The sequence below is a fragment of the Vanellus vanellus genome (genome assembly GCF_965231255.1).
Source record: "Vanellus vanellus genome assembly, contig: HAP1_SCAFFOLD_1214, whole genome shotgun sequence".
In the NCBI taxonomy this organism is placed as follows: Eukaryota; Metazoa; Chordata; class Aves; order Charadriiformes; family Charadriidae; genus Vanellus; species Vanellus vanellus.
The window spans coordinates 29,121-53,009 of NW_028128915.1; the positions used below are offsets into that span (position 1 = coordinate 29,121).

The 23,889-nt window shown below is 58.6% G+C and overlaps 2 protein-coding genes across 2 annotated transcripts; one reads left to right on the forward strand and one right to left on the reverse strand.

Moving 5' to 3' along the window:
* Positions 1-107: 107 nt before the first annotated feature.
* LOC309683808 (WD repeat-containing protein 62-like) lies at positions 108-20,404 on the forward strand (the record flags this gene model as incomplete). The annotated part of the gene is made up of 30 exons (XM_082499807.1): positions 108-197; positions 1,238-1,329; positions 1,418-1,480; positions 2,154-2,211; positions 2,432-2,602; positions 2,761-2,895; positions 9,827-10,009; positions 10,090-10,250; positions 10,628-10,802; positions 10,897-11,034; positions 11,515-11,690; positions 11,888-11,979; positions 12,550-12,675; positions 13,027-13,094; positions 13,185-13,306; positions 13,431-13,506; positions 16,329-16,440; positions 16,657-16,720; positions 16,960-17,079; positions 17,176-17,309; positions 17,421-17,473; positions 17,588-17,971; positions 18,257-18,342; positions 18,471-18,595; positions 18,784-18,924; positions 19,030-19,156; positions 19,234-19,345; positions 19,444-19,510; positions 19,640-19,725; positions 19,872-20,404. The coding sequence occupies 30 exons, from the start codon at positions 108-110 to the stop codon at positions 20,277-20,279; spliced, it is 3,945 nt and encodes a 1,314-aa protein (XP_082355933.1). The 3' UTR covers positions 20,280-20,404.
* A 944-nt stretch (positions 20,405-21,348) lies between these two features.
* On the reverse strand, positions 21,349-23,849 carry POLR2I (RNA polymerase II subunit I; the record flags this gene model as incomplete). The annotated part of the gene is made up of 6 exons (XM_082499808.1): positions 21,349-21,562; positions 21,662-21,713; positions 22,042-22,116; positions 22,623-22,696; positions 22,928-22,982; positions 23,776-23,849. The coding sequence occupies 6 exons, from the start codon at positions 23,847-23,849 to the stop codon at positions 21,500-21,502; spliced, it is 393 nt and encodes a 130-aa protein (XP_082355934.1). The 3' UTR covers positions 21,349-21,499.
* Between the last annotated feature and the right edge of the window lie 40 nt (positions 23,850-23,889).

The following is a 23,889-nucleotide window of genomic DNA, read 5'->3' on the forward strand; positions in this document are numbered from 1 at the left end:
GAGGGGGGCAGGCGGGAGGCGAGCGCGCGGGCGCTGGCCAATGGGGAAGCGCCGCCGGCTGTCCGCGCGCCGTTTGGAGCGGTGACAAGCGGCGGCGGCGCGGAGCCATGGCGGCGGCCAGCGGCGGCACCGCGCCCGACTCGCCCCCGCTCTTCAACCCGCGGCGGCGGTCACGGCAGCAGGGCCCGGGAGAAGCGGTGAGGGGCGAGCGGGGCGGCCGGCCCTTGGCGGGGGGGGGGGGGGGCGGCCTGATGTTGGCGGGGATGTGGGGCCTGGAGAGAGGGGCGGGTCTGGGGCCCTGTGTGGGCGGAGCCGGGGAAGGGGCGGGACGGAGGAGTCAGTGGGGCGGGGCCTGTGGAGGGGGCGGGACTGGGGGCCTGTGTGGGTGGAGCCAGGAAAGGGGCGGGACCGGGGCCTTACGGAGGTAGAGCTTGGGGAGGGGGCAGGACTGGGGCCCTATGGGGGCGGAGCTTGGGGAGGGGGGCGGGACTGGGACCTTAAGGGGCGGAGCTTGGGGAGGGGCGGGACTGGGGCCCTATGGGGGTGGAGCTTGGGGAGGGGGTGGGGCTGGGGCCCTATGGGATGGAGTCTGGGGAGGGGCGGGGCTGGGGCCTTATGGGGGTGGAGCTTAGGGAGGGGGCGGGACTGGGATCATATGGGGTGGGGCCTGGGGAGGGGGCGGGGCTGGGGTCATATGGGGGCGAAGCTTGGGAGGGGCGGGGCTGGGGCACTATGGGGCAGAGTCTGGGGAGGGGGCGGGGCTGGGGCTTTATGGGGGTGGAGCTTGGGAGGGGGCAGGGCTGGGGCCCTCTGGGGCAGAGCCTGGGGAGGGGAGGGACTGGGGCCTTATGGGGGCGGAGCTTGGGAGGGGGCGGGGCTGGGGCCCTCTGGGGGTGGAGCCTGGGGAGGGGGCGGGGCTGGGGCCCTCTGGGGCAGAGCCTGGGGAGGGGCGGGGCTGGGGCCTTAGGGGGGCGGAGCTTGGGAGGGGGCGGGGCTGGGACCATATGGGGGCGGAGCCTGGGGAAGGGGCAGCACTTGTGGTGGTCTCCATGGGGGGGAGCAGTGCTTGCAGCAGGGGCTCGCTTTGGGGTTCTCCCTGGGGGATGGGGCACAGAGGGCCCCAGGGGTGCCCCATCCTGCCCCAGGGCCACCCCCGGGGGCTCAGGATCCCCTCTCTGCAGCCCCCCACCTGCCTCCTCCAGCCCCACACCTGGGGGTCCCCCATTCCTCTTCCCAGGTGACGCTGGAGAAGGTGCTGGGAATCACCGCCCAGACCAACAGCGCCTTGGCCTGCGACCCGGCCACGGGGCTGCTCGCCTACCCCGCCGGGTGAGTGCTCGCCGGGACCCCCCCCGGCACCCCTCTGTGGCCCCCAAAATCTCAGCTCGGGCAAAACCTCTCCCCCCTTCCTACCCAGGTGCGTCGTCGTCATCCTGAATCCCCGGGAGAACACGCAGAGATACCTCCTAAACACCTCCAGGTACCCCCAAACTTCTCCAGGTACCCCCAAACACCTCCTGAACACCACCAGGTACACCCCAAACACCTTCAGGCATCCCCCAAACACCTCCTGAAGACCTCCAAGTACATCCCAGACTCCTCCAGGTACATCCCAAACTCCTTGTGAACACCTCCAGGTACCCCTGAACACCTCCAGGTACCCCCAAACACCTCCTGAACTCCTCCAGGTACACCCCAAACACCTTCAGGCACACCTCAAACACCTCCTGAACTCCTCCAGGTACACCCCAAACACCTTCAGGCACACCCCAAACACCTCCTGAACTCCTCCAGGTACACCCCAAACACCTCCAGGCACCCCCAAACACCTCCTGAACACCACCAGGTACCCCTCAACACCTCCTGAACTCCTCCAGGGACACCCCAAACACCTCCAGGCACCCTCCAAACACCTCCTGAACACCTCTAGGCACACGCCAAACTCCTCCAGGTACCCCCAAACACCTCCTGAACTCCTCCAGGTACCCCTCAACACCTCCAGGTACCCCCTAAACACGCATTGTGCCATACACTGGCTTTCAGGAGGGATGTTTGCGCAGCTCCCAGTATTTTTCCTTCCTTCTCCTCCCAACAAAACTTCGCTTTTCCCTCCACGGTAGCCCAGTTGTTAAAGAAAACCCAATATTTTCCAGGAAAACCCTGAGCGCGTTGGCCTTCTCGCCCGATGGGAAGTACATCGTCACCGGAGAGGTGGGTGCCACTCGTTTGTAGTCACCTACACCCCAATTTTGGCTGTCCCTGCGCCAGCGGGATGGAGTAGCCAGGATTATTCCTTGGGTGCTTTTTGGGGGGGGGGTTTCCCACCCAATTTGGGATGGCGCTGGGAGGGCGGGAACGCTTTTTAGGGTCGGAGGACACGCCGGGTGGCCGAGGGGGAAGCCACCGCCACGCCGCCATTTTTCCCGTGCAGAACGGGCACCGACCGGCTGTCCGCGTGTGGGACGTGGAGGGACGGACGCAGGTCTCGGCGCTGCACGGTCACAAGCACGGCGTGGCTTGCGTCGCCTTCTCCCCCAGCGCCAAGCTCCTGGTGTCGGTGGGACACCCGCACGACATGGTGGTCAACGTGTGGGCCTGGAAGGTGAGCTCTGGCCAAACCGAGCTGGCTTAAAAGCAGCTCGACATTCCCCAAATCGAGGGGAAAACAGCCCTTTTCTCACGGTCGCTCGTTGGCTCCAGGGTTTTTGGGGGGATAAGGCTCGTTGCGCACGACCCGAGCGCGTCTTTCTTTCTGAGCAGAAAGGTTCCTTGGTCACGTCGAACAAGGTGCCCTGCAAAGTGATGGCCGTGTCCTTCTCCGAGGACAGCTACTTCGTCACCGTGGGGCACCGTCACGTCAAGTTCTGGTTCCTGGACGCCTCGAGGGAGCTGAAGGTGAGGAGGTGACCTTTGCCGACGCCGTCCCAGGGGGGCGCGAGCGGCCAGTGAAGTTGAACTGGGGGTGAACGCTGCTTCAATCCTCGTCACCGAAGCCGACGTGACGCGGGAGCGGGCGGTTTCTGTAGCAAGAACCGAAGAAATGCCAGGTTTTCCCCCCAAAATTCACGCCGCCTCATACCTGAATGCGACGAGCGAGGGAAGTCAAGCGCTCAAACTCAATATGAGCGATAAAGCAAGCTTCGGCTTTTTTGCGACACGCTTACATTTTTATACCGGTTTAGATAATTATGCCTACTAGTCATTCTTCGATTGGCAAAGCTCTAAAAGTTTTATTTCCAGAATATAATAATATATATATTTCCATAATAGCGACCCTACTTGGGGTTCGCTAGCTAAGCGAGTTCCTCGTTCTTTATGAAGTTTCTTCTCAAATTTAAGTGGAACCTCTTGTGTTCCAGCTTGAATCCGTTACCCCTTGTCCTATCATTGGTTGCCGCCGAGAAGAGCCCGGCTCCATCCTCATGACATTCCCCCCTTTATATATTTATAAACGCTAATAAGATCACCCCTCAGTCTCCTCTTCTCCAAACTCAAGAGACTCCGCTCCCTCAATCTTTCCTCATAAGGGAGATGCTCCACTCCCTTAATCATCTTAGTTGCCCTACGCTGGACTCTCTCCGGCAGCTCTCTGTCCTTCTTGAACTGAGGGGCCCAGAACTGGACACAATATTCCAGATGTGGTCTCACCAGGGCGGAGTAGAGGGCAAGGAGGACCTCTCTCCATCTACTAACCACCCCCCTTCTAATACAGCCCAGGATGCCATTGGCCTTCTTGGCCACGAGGGCACAGTGCTGGCTCATGGTCATCCTGCTGTCCACCGGGACCTCCAGGTCCCTTTCCTCTACGTTGCTCTCTAACAGGTAGCTCCCCATCCTCTACTGGAACCTGGGGTTGTTTCTGCCCAGATGGAGGACCCTACACTTTCCCTTGTTGTATTTCATTAAGTTATTCCCTGCCCAAATTTCCAGCCTGTCCAAGTCTCTCTGGATGGCAGCACAGCCCTCTGGCGTGTCGGCCACTCCTCCCAGCTTAGTGTCATCAGCCAACTTGCTGATGGTACACTCGATTCCCTCGTCTAAATCATTAATGAATATATTGAATAATATGGGCCCCAGTACCGACCCTTGAGGCACTCCGCTGGTTACCGGCCTCCAACTGGACTCTGCCCCATTGACTACGACTCTCTGGCTTCTCTCCTTCAGCCAGTTCGCAGTCCACCTAATTATCCGATCATCCAGTCCACACTTCCTCGGTTTAGCCATGAGGATGCTGTGGGAGACGGTGTCAAATGCTTTACTGAAGTCAAGGTAGACCACATCTACCGCTCTGCCATCATCCATCCACCTCGTTGATGTTCTAACTGGTTGGCTGGATGAGGGAAAAATCGCGGATGTCATCTACCTTGACTTCACCAAAGCTTTTGACACTGTCTCCCATGACATCCTCATTAGGAAGCTGAGGAAGTACGGGCTAGATGAGGCGACAGCGAGGTGGATGGAGAGTTGGCTGCGGGACAGAACTCAGAGGGTTGTGATCAGCGGCACAGAGTCTAGTTGGAGGCCTGTAACCAGTGGTGTCCCCCAGGGGTCAATACTGGGTCCAATTTTGTTTAATATATTCATTAATGACCTGGATGAGGGGACAGAGTGTATCCTCAGCAAGTTTCGCTGATGATACCAAACTGGGTGGGGGTGGCTGACACCCCAGAGAGCCGTGCTGCCATCCAGCGTGACCTGGACAGGCTGGAGAGCTGGGCAGAGAAGAACCTAATGAGGTTCAACAAAAGCAAGTGCAAGGTCCTGCACCTGGGGAGGAAGAACGCAAAGCCACCAGTAGAGTTTAGGGGTGGACCTGCTGGGAAGTAGCTCGGAGGAGAAGGATCTGGGGGTCCTGGTAGATTATCCATGGCCCAGCAATGTGCCCTTGTCGCCGAAAAGGCCAATGGACTCCTGGGCTGCATAGGGAAGAGGGTGGCCAGTAGGTCGAGGGAGGTCATTCTCCCCCTCTACTCTGCACTGGTGAGGCCACAACTGGAAATACTGTGTCCAGTTTGGGGCTCCCCAGTTCAAGAGGGACAGGGAACTGCTGGAGCGAGTCCAGCGAAGGGCAACTAAGATGATGAAGGGCTTGGAGCATCTCCCGTATGAGGAAAGGCTGAGAGCGCTGGGACTCTTTGGCCTGGAGAAGAGAAGGCTGAGGGGAGACCTTATTATGGTGGACAAGTATCTAAAGGGGGGGTTGAAGGAGGATGGAGCCAGGCTCTTTTCAATGGTTCCCAGTAACAGGACGAGGGGTAATGGGCACAAGTTGGAACACAGGAAGTTCCGTTCAAATACACGGAAACACTTCTTGACGGCACAGGCTGCCCAGGGAGGTGGTGGAGTCCCATTCCCTGGAGATTTTCAAGACCCACCTGGATGCAGTCCTGAGTCATGTGCTCCGGACAATCCTGCTTTGGCAGAGGAGTTGGACTAGATGATCTCTAGAGGTCCCTTCCAACTCTGATAATTCCGTGATTCTGTGATTCTGTGACAGTCTAATTAGTTACAGCACGACTCTCTTGGTCCAAGAGACACCAAGCACATCACCGATTGGTTACGGTCACAAGTTGACGTTGGTCACAGGAACGTTATTCGCTGCTGCTTTGGTCCACTTTGCTGGAACCCATCGTGGTCTTGTGGGAGTAATTACACACATATAACCTCTCCCTACGTTGGATCTTTATACATCACATCAAAGGGTTGACTGTCTTTCTGTTCTTTTAGATAACTATGGACCCCAGGCTGGTGGGTTGTCCTGATCCGAAAAAAAACATAGGTGGTTTAGTACAAAAAGTGTTTGGACAAGCCTTTCTTGTATATCGGTTACTTCCTTAAATTTCCGCAAATACTGCTTTAACGTTTGGCGTGTTCTTTCGCCAATAGCTTGTCCAGTGGGTGAGTGCGGAACGCCAGCGACGTGCCTCACTCCCCACACTTGGCAGAATTTTCCCATTTTTTCACTAACGTATGACGGTCCACTGTCCGGTTTTATTATTTGCGGCACTCCCGTGATTGCGAAGCAACTGGGTAGGTGCCTCACAACATGGGAGGCCTTTTCACCTGTTTGCGCCGTGGCCCGTACATATTTACTCTAAGTGTCAACGGTCACATGCACCTATTTCAGTCTTCCAAATTCGGGAACGTGAGTCACATCCATTTGCCACAGCTCTCGAGGTCCAAGACCTCGGGGATTTACTCCGATACCAAGTCCTGGTCCGTGGTGACTACATGTCGGGCATGCTCTTGACAATTCCCTTTGCTTCTTCCATCGTAATATCCAATTGACGGCGGAGGCCTCGAGCGTTTTGATGAAAAGTGTTATGTGCTTCGCGAGCTTTAACAAAATCGCGGAACAGTCAGTGACACTAATTGATCAGCTCGCGCGTTGCCTTCTCCGAGTCCTTCCGCCCACTTGCGGCTCCGAAGATGTATGATACAAGAAGGAGAGTCTCTCCGTTGAACGGCCGACTCCAACCGCCTTAGGAGCTGGAACAGGCCATCTTTTTGAATTTCTTTAATTTTTCCGTCTTCGATTCGGCAAACTACACCAGCTACGTATAATGAGTCCGTCACTACATTAATTTTTCTGTGCATCCACTGCATAAACGCCCAGACAACAGCGGCGAGTTCTGATATCCGTAGGGAGTCACCCTTTCTTCGCGGGGAGGATTTGATGTTGCCATTGCTGGTTTTCATACCGCGTGACTGCTGCCTTTTGTGATCTTTTCCCCGCGTCAGTATAAACTGTAACTGCATCTTCCAGAAGTCGCTCGTTGCGTTTGGGCTGTGCCATCCAGTCATTGGCACTCAACCAGCGCAGTACCGGCGCTTTTAATGAGTCCACTTTTATTTTCTATTGCTTCTGTCGGAAGACTGAGCTGCAACGCTTGAGAGTGTCGCGGGTACCACTCTAAATCATTTCGTCGAATCGACTGTTCCTGGTTCAGTCCCTGTGATTTGAACTATGCGCGTTCTGCCTTTTCGCGCTAACTCAGCTAAGTTTTCCGTTTTTTCTTGAATGGTTGTCTTGGGCTGCGCTCTTGTGAACAGCCATTCTAAAACTCCGATTGTCTCCCCTTTTTTCTTTTTGCACCAATAAGATGAGAAGGGCCATTAAGGATAGTTAAGTCCACAGGTAGACAAGGGTTAAGGCCATCAACTGCTCGATCAGCAACGAGAGTTCCCAAACGTTGAATCACGTCTGCTTGCTGCGGCGTCAGGGTGACTTCGCGTCAGATTTGGTGCCTTTTAGCAGAAGCCGTAGCGCTTCAAGTTCGTCGTTGGTGATGCCGACAACGGGACGTAGCCGTTGTAAATCGCCTAACGGTTTTGGGGCGTCATTTAGGGTTTGCAGACGCGTTTGGATGGTTAATTTTTGAGGCCGGGTTTGAGAGCGCGTGATATTCCACCCTAAATATTTCCACACTGGAGAACGTTGAATTTTCTCTGGAGCGATAATGAGGTTAACGTTTTCGCCGATGCTGTTCTAAGAACACTTCTTGGGATGGTGTGAATAGTTGTGGTTGTGCAAAGAGAATATCATCCATACAGTGATAGATGACAGCGTCGGGGCCATTGCTTGCCAATTGGTTCTAAAGCGGCGCTCACAAACAATTGGCATAGAGTGGGGCTGGTTTTTCGTGCCTTGTGGCCATACAGTCCATTCATGACGACTAGCTGGAGCTTCACGGTTTATTGATGGTAGGGTGAAGGCAAAGCGCTTGGGTATCATCTGGATGTAGTTGTATCGTGAAAAAAAGAGTCTTTTAAATCAACTATCAACAGTTGCCAACCCTCAGGCAACATTTTTGGGTTGGGGAGGCCTGGCTGCAGGGCTCCCATTGCTTGCATTTGTTGGTTTACGGCGCGAAGGTCACGTAAAAGACGATATTTTCCCGATTTTTTTCTTGATGGTAAAAATAGGGGTATTCCAAGGACCGACGGACGGTTTGAGATGGCTACGACTTAACTGATCTTGTACTAACAGATGAGCTTGTTGCAGACTTTCCTTTTTCAACGGTTACTGCTTGACTCATACGGGCTCGTCAGTCAACTACCGTAGCTGGATCGGGAAAGTCCACGCTGCAGTGGCCGTTCCTAAAAAGGTGTGTTGGTCGTGAGGATGACTCTCATTTGGTTTAAAACATCTCGACCTACCAGAGCATTAACGCCAGCAGGCAGAGGCATAACAGTCACGTAGAGAGATGCTGTGCGTCCATCTAGAATAATTTGGACTCGTTGTTGGCTGCGTTGGACGGATGCTGTTCCTCTTACGCCCTCTACGCCACCTAGAACAGGCTGCAATGGCCAGTGACGAGGCCAACGGGTGGTGGTCACAATGGTGAGGTCTCCGCCTGTATCTAGTAACGCTTGTAGGTGTCTCTGCTCTCCGTTACGTACAAGTGTGACACGAGTAACAGGTCGGTGATCTAGCGGCAGTGTCAGGAACGCAAGTCCTCCAGTGGATCCAAATCCTTTAGGTCCACGCTCTCGGCGTGACGGTGTTATCTGATTTGTCAATTGAGGGAGTGGAACTAATTGAGCGATGCGACTGCCCTTTGGAATATAGATTGGGGGGGGAAAATGCGTCTGAGCAACGATGCAAATTTCCCCAGTATAGTCACTCTCCGTGACGCCAGGCAATATAAAGAGTCCTTTTATACTACGAGATGAGCGCCCCAACAACAAGGCACCACACGGTCGTCCATTTATCATTATAGGTCCCATTATATTCGTAGCAATTTGTTGAGGACGGCTGTCAATTAAGGTGGTGTCTACTGCTGTTGCCAGGTCCAATCCGAGGCTCTCTCTGGTGGCCGGTCGAAGGTGGGTGTTTGCGGTGGATGGCCGTGCGACGCAGCTGGAGGCGGTGGTGGAGGCGGTGCTGCAAAAGTGACTGGGACCGCCATCGGTGTTTGAGCGCTGCGGCTCTTGGCGCTCAGTTTCCCGAGTAGCGGCAGGTTTCTGTGCTATGGTTACTTTTCTGGCAGTTTTGACACCAAACTTGTCGTTCTGGGCATCGATCGCGTGTGCGTCCTGATCGCCCACACCGGTAGCATTGAAAATCTCGACGGCCGGAGGGTTTCGTGGTCGCAGGGGGCTTCAGGGACGCAAGTGCCGCAAACGCCTGGCTTTGTGCCTGCGCTAAATTTTGCCCTACTCGACGCTCGAATGGCGTCAACGAGCAAGGCTTGCCGGCCAACGGGCACCCAACTCATTCGTTCTAGCATCGCTTCTATGATAGCATCTAAGGGCGAGGTTACTAAAATCCCTTTAGTATAACTGTTACAGGTTTCTAAAATGCATTGGCGCACCGGTGGTCCCTTCACAAAATCAGCCATCTCTGTGAAGTTGACGGCTTCTGTTACTCTGTCAACCAAGGACGCAAAGGACTCGTCTCTACCTTGTTTAATGGACAAATACGATGGCGAGGGCGGTGAGGTTTTAACTCTGTGGAGGGCTTAACGAGCTAACCTCGTTGCTTCCGCTGCCGCTTCAGGGGTACTTTGCATTTGTGCATCAACACCTGAAGGTTGCTTTGCTCCGGTCGTCCGGCGCCGGATATCACGGAACCTCACAAACCAAACCAGTCCAAGTAACAAACCGAAAACGGGATTTGGTTTTACAAGTTGGTAACAAACTCAAATTAAGTTAAGATCTTATCTGATCTTTGTCAGGGCTTTGCCGGGGTGGGCGCATCAGCCACGCCGGACCTCGAAACCGCGGTTGCTTCCCCGCTCAACTCCAGAGGGCTGAAAGCCGTTTCCTTCGTTAACGCTCGTTAACGTCGAGGCGGCGGCTGCTGCTCTCCCCTGCTTTGCAGACCACCGAGACGGTGCCGCTGGTGGGACGCTCGGGGCTGCTGGGAAAGCTTCACGACAACGTCTTCTGCGGGGTGGCCTGCGGCCGAGGGCAGATGTCGGGCAGCGTCTTCTGCGTCTCCTCCTCGGGACTGCTCTGCCGGTTCAACGAGAAGCGGGTGCTGGAGAAATGGATCGTTCTGCAGGTGACGACGGGGACCCCCGGAGCTCCCCCGCCTCCGGGGGTGAAACCCACCGGCAGAGACCTGACCCGTTCCGGCCGTAGGTGCCGCTGCCAAACTGCCTCTGCCTCAGTAAGGAGCTGATCTTTTGCGGCTGCGCCGATGGCACCGTGAGGATTTTCCGGACTCGGGACATGCACTACTTGAGCGATCTCCCCAAACCTCACCCTTTGGGCGTGGATGTCACCCAGGATCCGCCACCGAGGTACCGCACGGCCGAGGGGATGGCAAGGTCCCCGCTGTGTCCCCCTCTGAGCCGCTCGGTGCGGCTTCTGTCACCGAGCCGCGGGTTTCGGACCCCACAGCTTTCGTTGCCCGGCCCGCGAGCTCGTCTCGACGCTTTGAATCGGTGCCCGCGCTGACAGACGGCGAGGACGGGACGGGGGGTGGCAGGCTCACAGGGGGGGCCGTGGTTTCGTTTTCCCCTTCGTTTTGGGGCCGCGTGTCGGGATACGAAGACGCCGTTTCATTTACAAATCAAATCCGCCTCTGGCAGAGCGCTCGGTGGGCTCTGGAGGGGTCGGCTCCCCAAAACGCGGCGCCCTCGGGATGTGACCCAACTCCGTGTCCCTCTCCCTGAAGGCGGACGGACCTGGTCTACCCCGACACCATCGCCGTAGCCTACGACGCCTGCAACCGCTGGCTGTCCTGCGTCTACAAGGACCACAGCGTCTACGTCTGGGACGTGGGGGACCTGCGGAATGTCAGGAAGGTGTGGTCGGACCTTTTCCACAGCTCCTTCGTCTGGAGCGTCGAGGTGAGGGCGAGAAGGTCCCCGCAGAGGCGATTTGGGGTACCCGCAGCCTTGCTTTCCTTCCCACCCCCCTGATGCGTAACCCTTCTGGGTGCAGGTGTACCCCCAGTTGGAGGAGTGGAGATCCTGTCTGCCCCCCGGCTCCTTCCTGACGTGTTCCTCGGACAACACCATCCGTGCCTGGACCCTGGGAAGCGGTTCCGCGCGCCCCGAGCGAGGCAGCGCCTACAGCAGGGTACGGTGTTGGGAACTGGGGGGGCTGCGTCCCACCTCCCGGCTCGAGGCAGCCCCCCCAAAACCGCGCCAGCAGCTGGGGGAGCTCAGCCGGCTCCTCGTGCTCTCCTCCTGTGGGATCTGCCTCGAGAAAATGAGGTCACTGGAGGTTTCGGGGTGGGTCCCGTCGGCTTCTTGACGCTCTGGGGACAGAGCTGCTGCCTGAGCAGGAGAGGATTGGTGATTTTTATTGGGTTTTGGTGATCATAGCGAGCCCGGAAAACTGCTTTCCGTTCTCCTGCACCTGCTATTTCTGTCTGAACAACCAAAGGACGCAGTTGTGCTGCTCAAATGCTGGTGTTTCCGGAGCGGGATGCGTGGAAAAATGAAGCAGGGGATGTTGGAAGCAGTTGGGTGGGGTGGGTGGGCTCCTCTCCTCCCCAAATTGCCGCCTGCGCTCTGCCGGGGACCTGACTGTCCCCTCTCCCCCCCCTGCCCCAAGAACCTGCGCAACATCATCTACGTGGACAACGACACGCAGCACCTCCAGGACTCCTCCAGCGCGCCCGAGCGAAGCGAGAACGTGGCTCACTTGGACGTCAAAGCCGGGGTGCGGGTGATGCAGGTCAGCCCCGAGGGCGAATATTTGGCGTCGGGGGACAGAGGAGGAACCCTCAGGCAAGTGGCACCCGGCTCGGCCCAAAGCCGAAGGAAGACGGTGGCGGTTGGGTGCCTGGGTGGGCTCCCCACCACCCGGTTCAGCCCTTCAACCTTTTCCGTGGGCATTTCCCAGCCCCCTCATCACGTGCCCACGGTGTTCCTGCCCGGCTTCCCCGATTCTCGGGGGCCGAGCCGACGGTGCGCTTCCCTCGCAGGATACACGAGCTGCAGTTCATGCAGGTGGTGGCTAAAGTGGAGGCTCACGATTCCGAAATTCTTTGCCTGGAGTATTCCAAGCCGGAGACCGGTAAGGTTTCATCCCGACACCGATGCCCAAAAGCCACCACCGGAAAGTCCTCAAGTGTTGCCAGTGAGCCTTAAGGCTTGGCTTCCCAGTGACCGGCTCTTACTGGTGGGTGGGAAAGCTCCGAAGTTGCTGGGAGGGCTGGAGCCCCTCTGCTGGGAGGACAGGCTGGGAGAGGTGGGGGGAGACAGCCTGGAGATGAGAAGGTGCTGAGGAGACCTCAGAGCCCCTTCCAGTGCCTAAAGGGGTTCCAGGAGAGCTGGGGAGGGACTCTGGATCAGGGAGGGGAGCCGTGGGATGAGGGGGAACGTTTGGACACTGAAAGAAGGGAGATTGAGATAAGATATTAGGAAGAAATTGTGTCCTGTGAGGGGGGTGAGCCCCTGGCACAGGTCGCCCCGAGAAGCTGTGGCTGTCCCATCCCCGGAGGTGTTCAAGGCCAGGTTGGCCGGGGCTTGGAGCAACCTGGGCTGGGGGGAGGTGGCCCTGTCCAGGGCAGGGGGGGGTTGGAACTGGATGGTCTTCAAGATTCCTTCCAACCTAAACCATTCTACGATTTTCCGATGGCTCCAGGAGCGGCGCTGCTGGCTTCGGCGAGCAGAGACAGGCTGATCCACGTCTTGAACGTAGAGAAGAACTACAAGCTGGAGCAAACCCTGGACGATCACTCCTCCGCGATAACCTCGGTCAAATTTGCTGGTAGGCGGCTGAATATCTTTCCAAACCCCCCCCCCGTCGGACTGCCCTTCGCCTTGTTCTGCCTTGAAGAGGGTTTTTTTTTCTCTCCGCATTGACGTACCTAACCTTCAACCTCTGCGGTAGAGGGGGTTTCTCAGTCAAAAAGAAGTGTCTACAGACGAAGAGCACCCAAGCCACCCATCGGGGGGGGTTCTTAGCAGGGGGATCCCACCCTTGGATTGCATTTGGTTCTTAAAAGAATCCTTTTTTTGATGGATTCATTGACAAAGAAGCCTTTTCCGGCTTCACTCGGTGGTGAATTCGGAACGCGCGCCATCTCTCATCGCCTTTCCCTGTGCTCTCTTCACTCAGGCAACGGGGACGTTCAGCTGATAAGCTGCGGCGCCGATAAAAGTATTTATTTCCGCAACGCTCAAAAGGTGGGTGAGCGACGTCTCCGTAGGGATTTGCTACTTCTCCCCGAATTTGGAGGGGCGAGAAGGCAAGGCGGCTCTCCCGTCTCCGTACAGCTCCCGGACGGCTTCAATTTCGTCAGGACGCATCACGTCGCTGAGAAAACCACCCTGTACGATATGGACATCGACATCACGCAGAAATACGTCGCCGTCGCCTGCCAGGACAGAAACGTCAGGTGAAGGCGCTTTTCTGTGCCGGCTCGGGCTAAATCCGTCGCGGGATCACCTTTCTCCTGCCGGTTCCGCTGTCCCTGGAGGAGGGCTCGTTGCCACGTTGCCCACCTCCTGCTCTTCTCGCAGGGTGTACAGCGCGGCTAGCGGGAAGCTGAAGTGCTGCTACAAGGGCTCGCAAGGGGACGAGGGCTCCGTGCTGAAGGTAAGAGGGTGATTTCCACCAAGCGGCGGCAGCTCCCTCGGGGCAGGAGGGGGCTGCGGTGGGGCAGGATGGTCGGCGGTGCTGAAAGGTTTGGGGCTGAGCCCTCGGTACCCTCAAGGGAAGAGCTGTCGTCCAGAGGGATCTGGAGACATCGGTCAACGGGAACCTCGTGAGGTTCAACATGGCCAAGCGCAAGGTCCTGCAGCTCAGTGAGGGGCACCCCAGTCCCGACACAAGACGGAGGAGGGATGGATGGAGAGATGGAGGGATGGAAGTGAGAGAGAGAGAAGAGGGATGGATGGATGGAGGAGAGACAGAGAAGAGGGATGGAGTGATGGAGAGATGGATGGAGGGATGATGGAGAGATGGATGGAGGGATGATGGAGAGATGGAGGGATGGATGGAGAGATGGAGGGATGGAAGTGAGAGAGAGAGAAGAGGGATGGATGGATGGAGGAGAGACAGAGAAGAGGGATGGAGTGATGGAGAGATGGATGGAGGGATGATGGAGAGATGGAGGGATGGATGGAGAGATGGAGGGATGGATGGAGGAGAGAGAGAAGAGGGATGGATGGATGGATGGAGGAGAGACAGAGAAGAGGGATGGAATGATGGAGAGATGGATGGAGGGATGATGGAGAGATGGATGGAGGGATGATGGAGAGATGGAGGGATGGATGGAGAGATGGAGGGATGGATGGAGGAGAGAGAGAAGAGGGATGGAGGGATGGATGGAGGAGAGACAGAGAAGAGGGATGGAATGATGGAGAGATGGATGGAGGGATGATGGAGAGATGGAGGGATGGATGGAGAGATGGAGGGATGGATGGAGGAGAGAGAGAAGAGGGATGGATGGATGGATGGAGGAGAGACAGAGAAGAGGGATGGAATGATGGAGAGATGGATGGAGGGATGATGGAGAGATGGAGGGATGGATGGAGAGATGGAGGGATGGATGGAGGAGAGAGAGAAGAGGGATGGATGGATGGATGGATGGAGGAGAGACAGAGAAGAGGGATGGAGTGATGGAGAGATGGATGGAGGGATGATGGAGAGATGGAGGGATGGAAGTGAGAGAGAGAGAAGAGGGATGGATGGATGGATGGAGGAGAGACAGAGAAGAGGGATGGAATGATGGAGAGATGGATGGAGGGATGATGGAGAGATGGATGGAGGGATGATGGAGAGATGGAGGGATGGATGGAGAGATGGAGGGATGGATGGAGGAGAGAGAGAAGAGGGATGGAGGGATGGATGGAGGAGAGACAGAGAAGAGGGATGGAATGATGGAGAGATGGATGGAGGGATGATGGAGAGATGGAGGGATGGATGGAGAGATGGAGGGATGGATGGAGGAGAGAGAGAAGAGGGATGGATGGATGGATGGAGGAGAGACAGAGAAGAGGGATGGAATGATGGAGAGATGGATGGAGGGATGATGGAGAGATGGAGGGATGGATGGAGAGATGGAGGGATGGATGGAGGAGAGAGAGAAGAGGGATGGATGGATGGATGGAAGAGAGACAGAGAAGAGGGATGGAGTGATGGAGAGATGGATGGAGGGATGATGGAGAGATGGAGGGATGGAAGTGAGAGAGAGAGAAGAGGGATGGATGGATGGAGGAGAGACAGAGAAGAGGGATGGAGTGATGGAGAGATGGATGGAGGGATGATGGAGAGATGGATGGAGGGATGGATGGAGAGATGGAGGGATGGAAGTGAGAGAGAGAGAAGAGGGATGGATGGATGGAGGAGAGACAGAGAAGAGGGATGGAGTGATGGAGAGATGGATGGAGGGATGATGGAGAGATGGAGGGATGGATGGAGAGATGGAGGGATGGATGGAGGAGAGAGAGAAGAGGGATGGATGGATGGATGGAGGAGAGACAGAGAAGAGGGATGGAATGATGGAGAGATGGATGGAGGGATGATGGAGAGATGGATGGAGGGATGATGGAGAGATGGAGGGATGGATGGAGAGATGGAGGGATGGAAGTCAGAGAGAGAGAAGAGGGATGGATGGATGGAAGAGAGACAGAGAAGAGGGATGGAGTGATGGAGAGATGGATGGAGGGATGATGGAGAGATGGATGGAGGGATGATGGAGAGATGGAGGGATGGATGGAGAGATGGAGGGATGGATGGAGAGATGGAGGGATGGATGGAGGAGAGAGAGAAGAGGGATGGAGGGATGACAGAGAGATGGAGAGATGGAGGGATGGATGGAGAGATGCAGGGATGGAGGAGAGAGAGAAGAGGGATGGATGGATGGATGGAAGAGAGAGAGAGAGAAGAGGAATGGGTGGATGGAGAGATGGAGAGAGGGATGGATGGACGGACAGAGGGTTGGATGGATGGAGAGCAGCCCTGCTGAGAGGGACTTGGGGACGCCGGTGGGTGGCAAATGGGACATGAGGCGGCAACGTGCACTCGCAGCCCAAGCGTCTCCTGGGCTGCAGGTCGAGGGAGGGGATTCTCCCCCTCTGCTCCGCTCCGGTGAGCCCCCCCTGCGTCCAGCTCTGGGGTCCCCGGCACAAGACAGGTGCGGACCTGCTCGAGCGGGTGCGGAGGAGGTCACGGAGATGGTCCGAGGGCTGGAGCAGCTCTGCTCCCCCCGTCATGGGATGCACTGGAGGGCAGGTTGGACGGGGCTTGGAGCAATTTGCCCTCGTGGGAGATGTCCCTGCCCGCGGCGGGGGATGGGACTGGGTGGCTTTTGAAGGTCCCTTCAACCCAAACCCTTCTGTGCTCCTACGAAGCTGTCGGGCTCCGCTCGCTCTCCCAGCCAGGGCCGAGCCGGACCCACCGCTCCTCTTTCCCAGGTACAACTGGATCCCTCGGGTACCTTCCTGGCCACGAGCTGCTCCGACAAGAGCATCGCCCTCATCAACTTCCACTCCGGGGAGTGCGTGGCCAAACTGCTCGGCCATTCAGGTTCGGTTCCTCTCGGACACCGGGGAGGTGCCCGGGGAGAGGGGAGATGCCGGGAAGCCCCCAGCGCTGTGCCTGCCTCGTTCGGGCGTGAAGCCCCCCCCAATAACGTCCCCCACGCACCCGCGACATCGCTTAAACCTCCTAAAGGGGGTGAGAGGGGTCGCGGTGCTGACAAGCAACCCCCCCCCCCTCCCCTTGTCCTTCTCTTTGGCACAGAAATAGTCACGGGGATGCGGTTCACCTACGACTGCAAACACCTCATCACCGTCTCGGGAGACAGGTAGGGGCCGGCGGAGCTTAGAAATCGTCTGATTTACCCCTCGCCCCACACACCTCGCCCTATATGCCTCAACCCGTACGTCTCGCAAGACACAGCGGGAGAAGAATTGGCTTTAGAGAGCCCTGGGTGGGGTTGTGCGCACAAGCGGAGGCGGCGCTGGAGGGCTCGGGTGGATTAAATTAATCGAGGGACTTCCGTAAAGCTCCCCCCCACCCCCCCCCCTGCCTTTCTACCCCCAGCTGCATCTTTATTTGGCACCTGGGCCTCGAAATCACCAGCGGCATGAAGCAGCACTTGCTGGAGCTCAACCTGCTGCAGCCAAAGCCGGGGAAGGAGCCCAGTCCCCCGGCGCAGCTCAGGTAGCGGGAAAAGCCCCTCACCCCCACATTCCACCCCGGTTTTAGCTTTCGGGGTGGGAATGCACTCAGCGACCCCACTGTTCTCCCCTCCTCCAGGCGGGAGACCTACGTGATGATCCCCGGCGGGACGGCAGCTCCCGGTGCCGGCGGAGCTTCCGAAGAGGAGCCCGAGGAGGAGCGAGACGAAGCCTCGTCCCCGCAGACCCCCTCCAAGGAGGACTCGGAGCCACGTGCGTTGGGGACCGGGGTCCCTCTGTGGCTGCACCCCGGTTTTCCTGCCCCTCTTTCCTGCCAGGGCTGCGGCACACGGCGCCGCTCCTAATCCCGCTCTCCCCCTCCAGCCCCGGCGTGCGTCCTAACCAACGGCAGGCTGCCCATGTGGGCAAAGAGGCTGGTAAGGCGCGTTGCCGCCCCTCAAATCATAATTTAATTTAATTTAACGTGGCCGGATTAAGATCTCTTTGCTCCAGCTCCACCGGATCCCCTCTTTTCTCTCCCTCCTTTCCAGCTGGGAGAGGTGGAGGATGAGGACCGGGCTACCGTTGTCCCCCGGGGAAGCTACCGGCCGCAGGGGCGATGGGCAGAGCGCGCCGAGAGGGGCCCCATCAAGATCCTGCCGGAGGGGGGTCCCCCCTACTTCACCCCCCTCAAACCCCACCTCGAGGGTGACACGGAGCTTGAGCCCGGCAGCCTGGAGCACCTGCTATCGGAGGTCAGTCGCGGGGCCGGACGCTACACCCTCCGTCAACCATCGCCTCGCTCCGGTTTAACCGCCCGGGGAGACTCCCTGCCCGCCAGCGCCCGTCTTCCCAGGAAAAATCCAGCTACGGACATCAGCTCCCCATCTCCGGCAGGCAGAGAGCTCTCCCAGCGACCTCGACGAGGAATTCCAGCTCTTTGAGCTCCTCCAGGATGAGGAAACCAACAGGGGACTGGAATTGCCGGATACAACCGGGACCAGCCCGGAGGAGCTGTGCGTGCTGGAGGCGAGAAGGTCGGTGCCGGTGGAACGGGGAAACAAGCGCCGCCGTTCCCTCTCGGCGTTTAGCCAACCTCTCCCTGCTAGTTCTGGCTTTGCTTTACGTCACCGCGCCGAGTCCCGGCTCTTTCCGAGCTCCGTCGCACCTGAATCCCCATAACGCCCTCGTCCCCGTGGCGGCTTTTCCCTTCGAGCCAGATTTCCGAGCACTCTGGCGATGCCGGGAAGCACCAGCCCGGCAGCACGGGGCAGGACGGGGCTGCCCTGCTCACTCCCAACCTCCAGTGCGGCCCCTAAAACCCCGGCGGGGTCGGAGGAGGGAATCTTTTGGGGTGTGACTTAACCTGGGCCCAACCGAGCCCCTGACGGCGACTGTCCCGGCTCGGGACCGACCTGCTCGCCTTCCCCCAAGGCAACGCGTGACAGAGCGGCCGCTGCGCCCCACGTTCCTGGAAAAGCTCGGACTCAGCCAGGAGGACGCCTCATCCCGTGTTTCGCTCTGCCTGGGAATGCTGTTGCCTTGCTACCAGCCGGAAGGTAACGCTGGCAGCGCGGCCGGGGCTCCGGGAGCACCGGCTTTGCCAGCACCAAACCCTCATGAAGAATTTGGGGGTGGATTTAGCTCTTGGAGGGGTGGCTCAGAATAAAACCCGCCTGGTGCTGACATCCGTCACGGGATGGGGTGGGGGTGGGGGGGGCTTTGCTTTCTGGCTCTGTCCCGGCAGACGAGGATTCGGTAGGCTCTGCCGGGGAAGTGGAGGAGCCGGAGGAGAACCCGCCGCCCAGCAGCTCCCTGCCCCAGACCCCCGAGCAGGAGAAGTACCTCAAGCAGCACTTTGAGACGCTGGTGGATGCCGACGCCGGAGGTAACGGGAGAAACCGCGGGCGGACGGTGCCAGGGCGTTCGGCACGGCCCATCGCGGTGGATCCCGGTGATGCCCGAGCCAACGCTTCCCGCCCCGCTGCCGCAGAGAGGTTTGACGGCTCCTTGAAGGATCTGAAGCCGCCCGAACCCGGGGATGAGGAAAAAACCTTGTTCTTGAACCCGCGCTTGAGCATTTCAGCCCGGTTCCTCGCGCGCTGCCAGAAGAACGGCAGGTGGGTGACGAGAGCCGCGTCTGTCTGTCCGGCGGGGAAGGGGTTTCCCGCTCCCGACCCCTTCTCTCGTCCCGTAGGCTGGTGGCCGCCTTCCCCCCGCAGGCACGGCCCCGGCCGCAGAGCCCTGCCCGTGCCCAGGAGCCGCTCGGGGAGCAGCCGAAACCATCCGAAGAACTCCGGCAATCGGAGGCAAGTCGGTTTTCTGCCTAAGAGAGGGGAGAAATCCCCCAAAAAAGGCATTTTCCTTCCTCGAGCCGGGCTCAGCGGCGCTTCCGTCAACTTTTTAGAAACCGCTGGAGGAAAAACCTCAGGAAACGGGAGAGGAAACAAGTTTGGAGACCGGCAAACCCACGGGTGAGTGTCTGAGGACAGAGGAGCTTCCTTCATCCCCAAACCCCCTCCCGGATGGGGACGAAGCAGATTTTTGTCCCCTCCCGGAGCTGGCGGGGGGGAAACGGCTGACGACAGCCGCGGTGCCCGCAGGATTCCAGCTCCGGCGCGAGAACTTCACCACGGCCCTGCAGCTGCTGCGGACCCACTTCCAGGACGCGCTGGGGCTCTACGATCAGGTAGGCGCCTCCCAAGAGGAGGACCCCCCCCCCCCCCAATTAAAATCCCTTCCAATCTAGAAAATTCTATGATTCACAGCATCCTGGCACGGGGCAGGAGGGGGGGGGGGGGGGGGAGGCATTTGTTGCTCCTCCCTCCCCTGCAGGATGAATCCCCGGCGTATTTTGGCCGCATCTGTGGAGTCGCACCCGCTAAAAAACCACCGCTGGAGGCTCATTTCGGAGCCGAAGCGGCGGGGGAGGGTTTCAACCACCCGGCAAAGAAGCGGGGTGACGATGGCACCCTTCTCCCGCAGGTGACCCTCTACGCCGAGGCCACCGAGGAGGACCTCCTGCAGGCCAGGATGGCGTTGGCTGACCTTTTCGGCTGGATGAAAGCGGAGTTGCGCTCTCGCGCTGTGACCAGTGACACCGACGCCGCCACCGGCACCGAGAGCCCAGCGCCGACGCCGCCACCGGACCCCCAAACCCTGACGCTGCTCCGTACCTACTCCGACTTCCTCGTGGAGATGGTCCGGAGGAGACTGGAGGGCAGCAGCCTTGAAACGCTTTAAATCGAGGTATTGGGGAGCTTCCCCCCTTTCCCACTGAAATGTGGATCTTTTTTAGGCAATTCTTTAAGCTTTAACCAGTTTTTTTGAGCTTTTGAATGTCTTATTTTTCTCCGGTTTTTCTCTCACACTGCTCCAATCCCCCCAAACACCCGCTGAGCGCCCCGGCAGCCCCGTCCCCTCCCGGCCCTGACCCTGTTTCACACCGCCGGCGCTGCTGATTTTTAAAGTTGTTAAAATAATAATAAATGTCTTTGACGCAAAGCGAGGGGCGGGGGGGGGGTCAGGGTCGGTCCCCGACAGTCTTGCCGCGACCTACGAAGCTTTCACGGGGCTGCAGGATGCCCGGGTGCCCCTCGCAGCCCCCCCATCCCCGGTAGCCCCCATTGCCCCAGGCGGCGATTTGGGGGTTGGTGAGACGTGGGGCGGCTGGAGGGTGGTTCAGGGGTCTCGGGGGGTGGGGGAGGGGTGTGATTTGGGGCCCAAGAGGGCAATTTGGGGGAGAGGGGAAGGAGACTTCGGGCAAGTCAAGGCTTGACGGAGCGATTTGAGACACAGCGGGGGAGATTTGGGACACCCAGAGGGCAATTTGGGGCCTGACTGGGCAATTTAGGACACCGGGACTACAACATGGGACCCGTCACGGGCAACTGAGGGGACTGGGGATGTAAACTGGGATCCAGTGGGGTGGGTTAGAGGCCGGTGGTGGCATTTGGGGCTGCTATCGTGGGGCACTGGGGGCAACCTGGTGCACCAGGGGGCAACTTGGGGCTCACTGGGGACAATTTGGGGCCGCTCAGCTGCAACTCAGGGCTCAGTGGAGCATTTTGGGGTATCAGGGATGTGATTCGGTACCCTGAAATGTCTCCGATGGGCTCCAGGGGTGCGATTTGGGGCGTATCACGTGTGATTTGGGGGCCACTACAGACGATTTGGGCCCCACAGCTGTGACATCCTTGCAGGGGGACAGGTCCCCGTGTCCCCCCTGTGACACTGCTGCCCTCGGCATCCCCCCAAACCCCACAGAGCTGTTCCCCTTTTTCCCCCCCACAAAGCCACTGACACATCCCACTGCCAAAAATAACCATTTTTGCCACCAAAATGCGCCCCCCAGTGAGTATAGGAGGCAGACGGATCCAGGGTTGGGGGGGCGCGGGGGGTGGTGTTTGGGGTGACAGCCACAATCTGGGGCGATTTGGGGTTGAGAGCGTCTCCGGGTACTGTCACTCGGTCCAGCGGTGGCCGCAGTGTGGGGCGGTGCAGACGTAGTAGAGCCTCATGGCGTCCTGGGGGGCAGGAGGAATAGGGTGGGGGGGTCACAATGTGGGGTGGGACGATGGTGACAGCTGTGGGGGGGCCACAGGGCTCGGGGGGGGTCACCTCACCTCGGCTCTGGCGCTGTGCGACTGGAAGAAGACGGCCTCCTTATGCCCACACCTGGGAAAGAGGGGGACAGCAATGATGGAGGGGGGACATAAGGGTCCCGGGGGGGGACATCGGAGCTTTGCAGGGGGTGTTGGAGCCCTATGGGGACACTGGAGCCACGGGGGGGGGACAAATGGGGACATCTGAGAGTCCACGGAGGGGGGGGGACAGTGGAGCTGGGGAGGGCATGGGAGACCGAGGGGGCAGACTGGAGCAGTGCAGTGGTGGGGGGAGGCCTTTGTCCCCACATACCAGGGGGGTCCCCATGTCCTCCTCGGGGTCCCCACACGCCCCCGGGGGTCCCCAATATCCCCCCAGGGGTCCCCAAGTCCCGGCTCACTTCTGGCAGGGGTGGTCCTCAGTGCGGGGCAGTGTGGGGTCCTGGGAGACGTCAGCGATGATCTGTGTGAGCTCACTGCAAGGAGACACGCCAGGGCGTTAATTAGCCCCCTTAATTAGCTTCCCAGACTATTAATAACTTTGGCATCCTCCTCATCAATTGCCCCTAATAATTATTCCTATTAACTACCCCCACATTAAGTGCCCTTGAATTTTTGTCCCTTGACGCCTCGTTCTATTAAATACCCACCAGTTGCCCTTCAATCGCATATTAACTACCTTCATTATCTCTTTACTAATTATTAAATACCCAAGAACTGTTCTTCTTTATTCATTGCCTCCATTAATTGCCCTCTGCTCATCTTCCCTTTTTAATTACTCACCATCCCGCTTTGATTATTATTAGTTACCCTAATTCTTACTCTGCTAATTACCTTCATATTAATTACCCCATCAGATCTTTTTAATTGCTTTTCTCTCATTAATTGCTCCCTACTAACATCCCCCCTGGGGCGGGAAATACTGCGACTGGAACCCAAGCGTGCAGGACTGCTAACAAACTCTCTCCGCTAACGAACTCACTCCACTTCGTGGGTGATTTTGTTGACGTAGATGCAGCTGTTGTCAGCCTCTTGCTGGTAGTCGCAGTTGCGGCACTGGGGAAAGAGCAGGGGTTACTGACTGGTCCCAGTGCCAAACTGGGAGGGGCGGGGCACAGCCCCAGGAGCTGCTGGGACTGGTCCCAGTGCCCCAGTGGGGGCTGCGAGGGTGGGCACGGCCCACTATGATGGTGGGAGTGGTCCCAGTATGCTTCCAGCACTGGTCCTAGAGCCACATGGGGGCTGGGATTGCTCCCAGTGATGGGGGGGGGGGGGGGGGGCACTCACGGCATAGAGCAGGATCCGGTTCTCCTTGTCCTCCTTGGGGTACAGCATGTTGTTGCTGGGGAGGGACGTGGGGGGTGTTACTGGGGGGGTCTTGGGGACACATCCTCTAGGGAGGGGGAGCTGGGGGACTCTGTAGGACCTGGGGAGGAGTTGGGGGGCTCTGAAGGGCATCAGGGGGCCTGGGGGGGGGGGTGGGTAAGGAGGTATCTGGGGGGCCTGGGGAGGAGTTGGGGAGCTCTAAAGAGTATCAAGGGGCCTGGGGAGGCGTGGGGGGAGCTAAGACGGTATCTAGGGGGGCTGGAGAAGAGTTGGGGGAGGTCTAAGAAGGTATCTGGGGGGGCCGGTGAGGGGTTGGGGGATTTGGGGAGGGCATCTGGAGAGTGTGGGAAGGGGTTGGAGGGCTCTAGGGGGCTATCTAGGGGGCGTGGGGAGGAGTTGAGAGTGGCTAAGGAGGTATCTGGTGGGCCTGGGGGGCTCTGGACGGTAACTGGGGGGGCCTAAAGGGGTTGGGAGACCGAGGGGGTATCTGGGGGGCCCGGTGGGGGTATCTGGGGGGCCCGGGGAGGGGTTGGGGGGCCCAGGGGGGTACCTGGGGGGCCGAGGAGGTATCTTGGGGGCGCAGAGAGGGGCTGAGGGGTATCAGCGAGTCTCAGGGGAACGCCTTGGGGGGGGGGGGGGGGGGGGGGGGGGGCGGCGGAGGAAGGCCCAGGGGGGAGTCAGGTAGAACCGGGAAGGAAGGCCTGAGGAGGCCGGATGGTACCGGGGAGCCCCAAGGAGGGGTCTAAGGGCTCCAGTGGGGTATCGCGGAGCCTCGGGGGGGTGGTGTTGGGTGTCGGGGGGTCCCTCACCACTCCTGGCAGAAGCGGATCCCCACGAAACCCGGCTCGTAGGCCCCCTCCGTCTCCATGGCGGCCCCGCGCATGCGCACAACGCCCCGACGGCGGCCGCGCAGGGCCAAAACC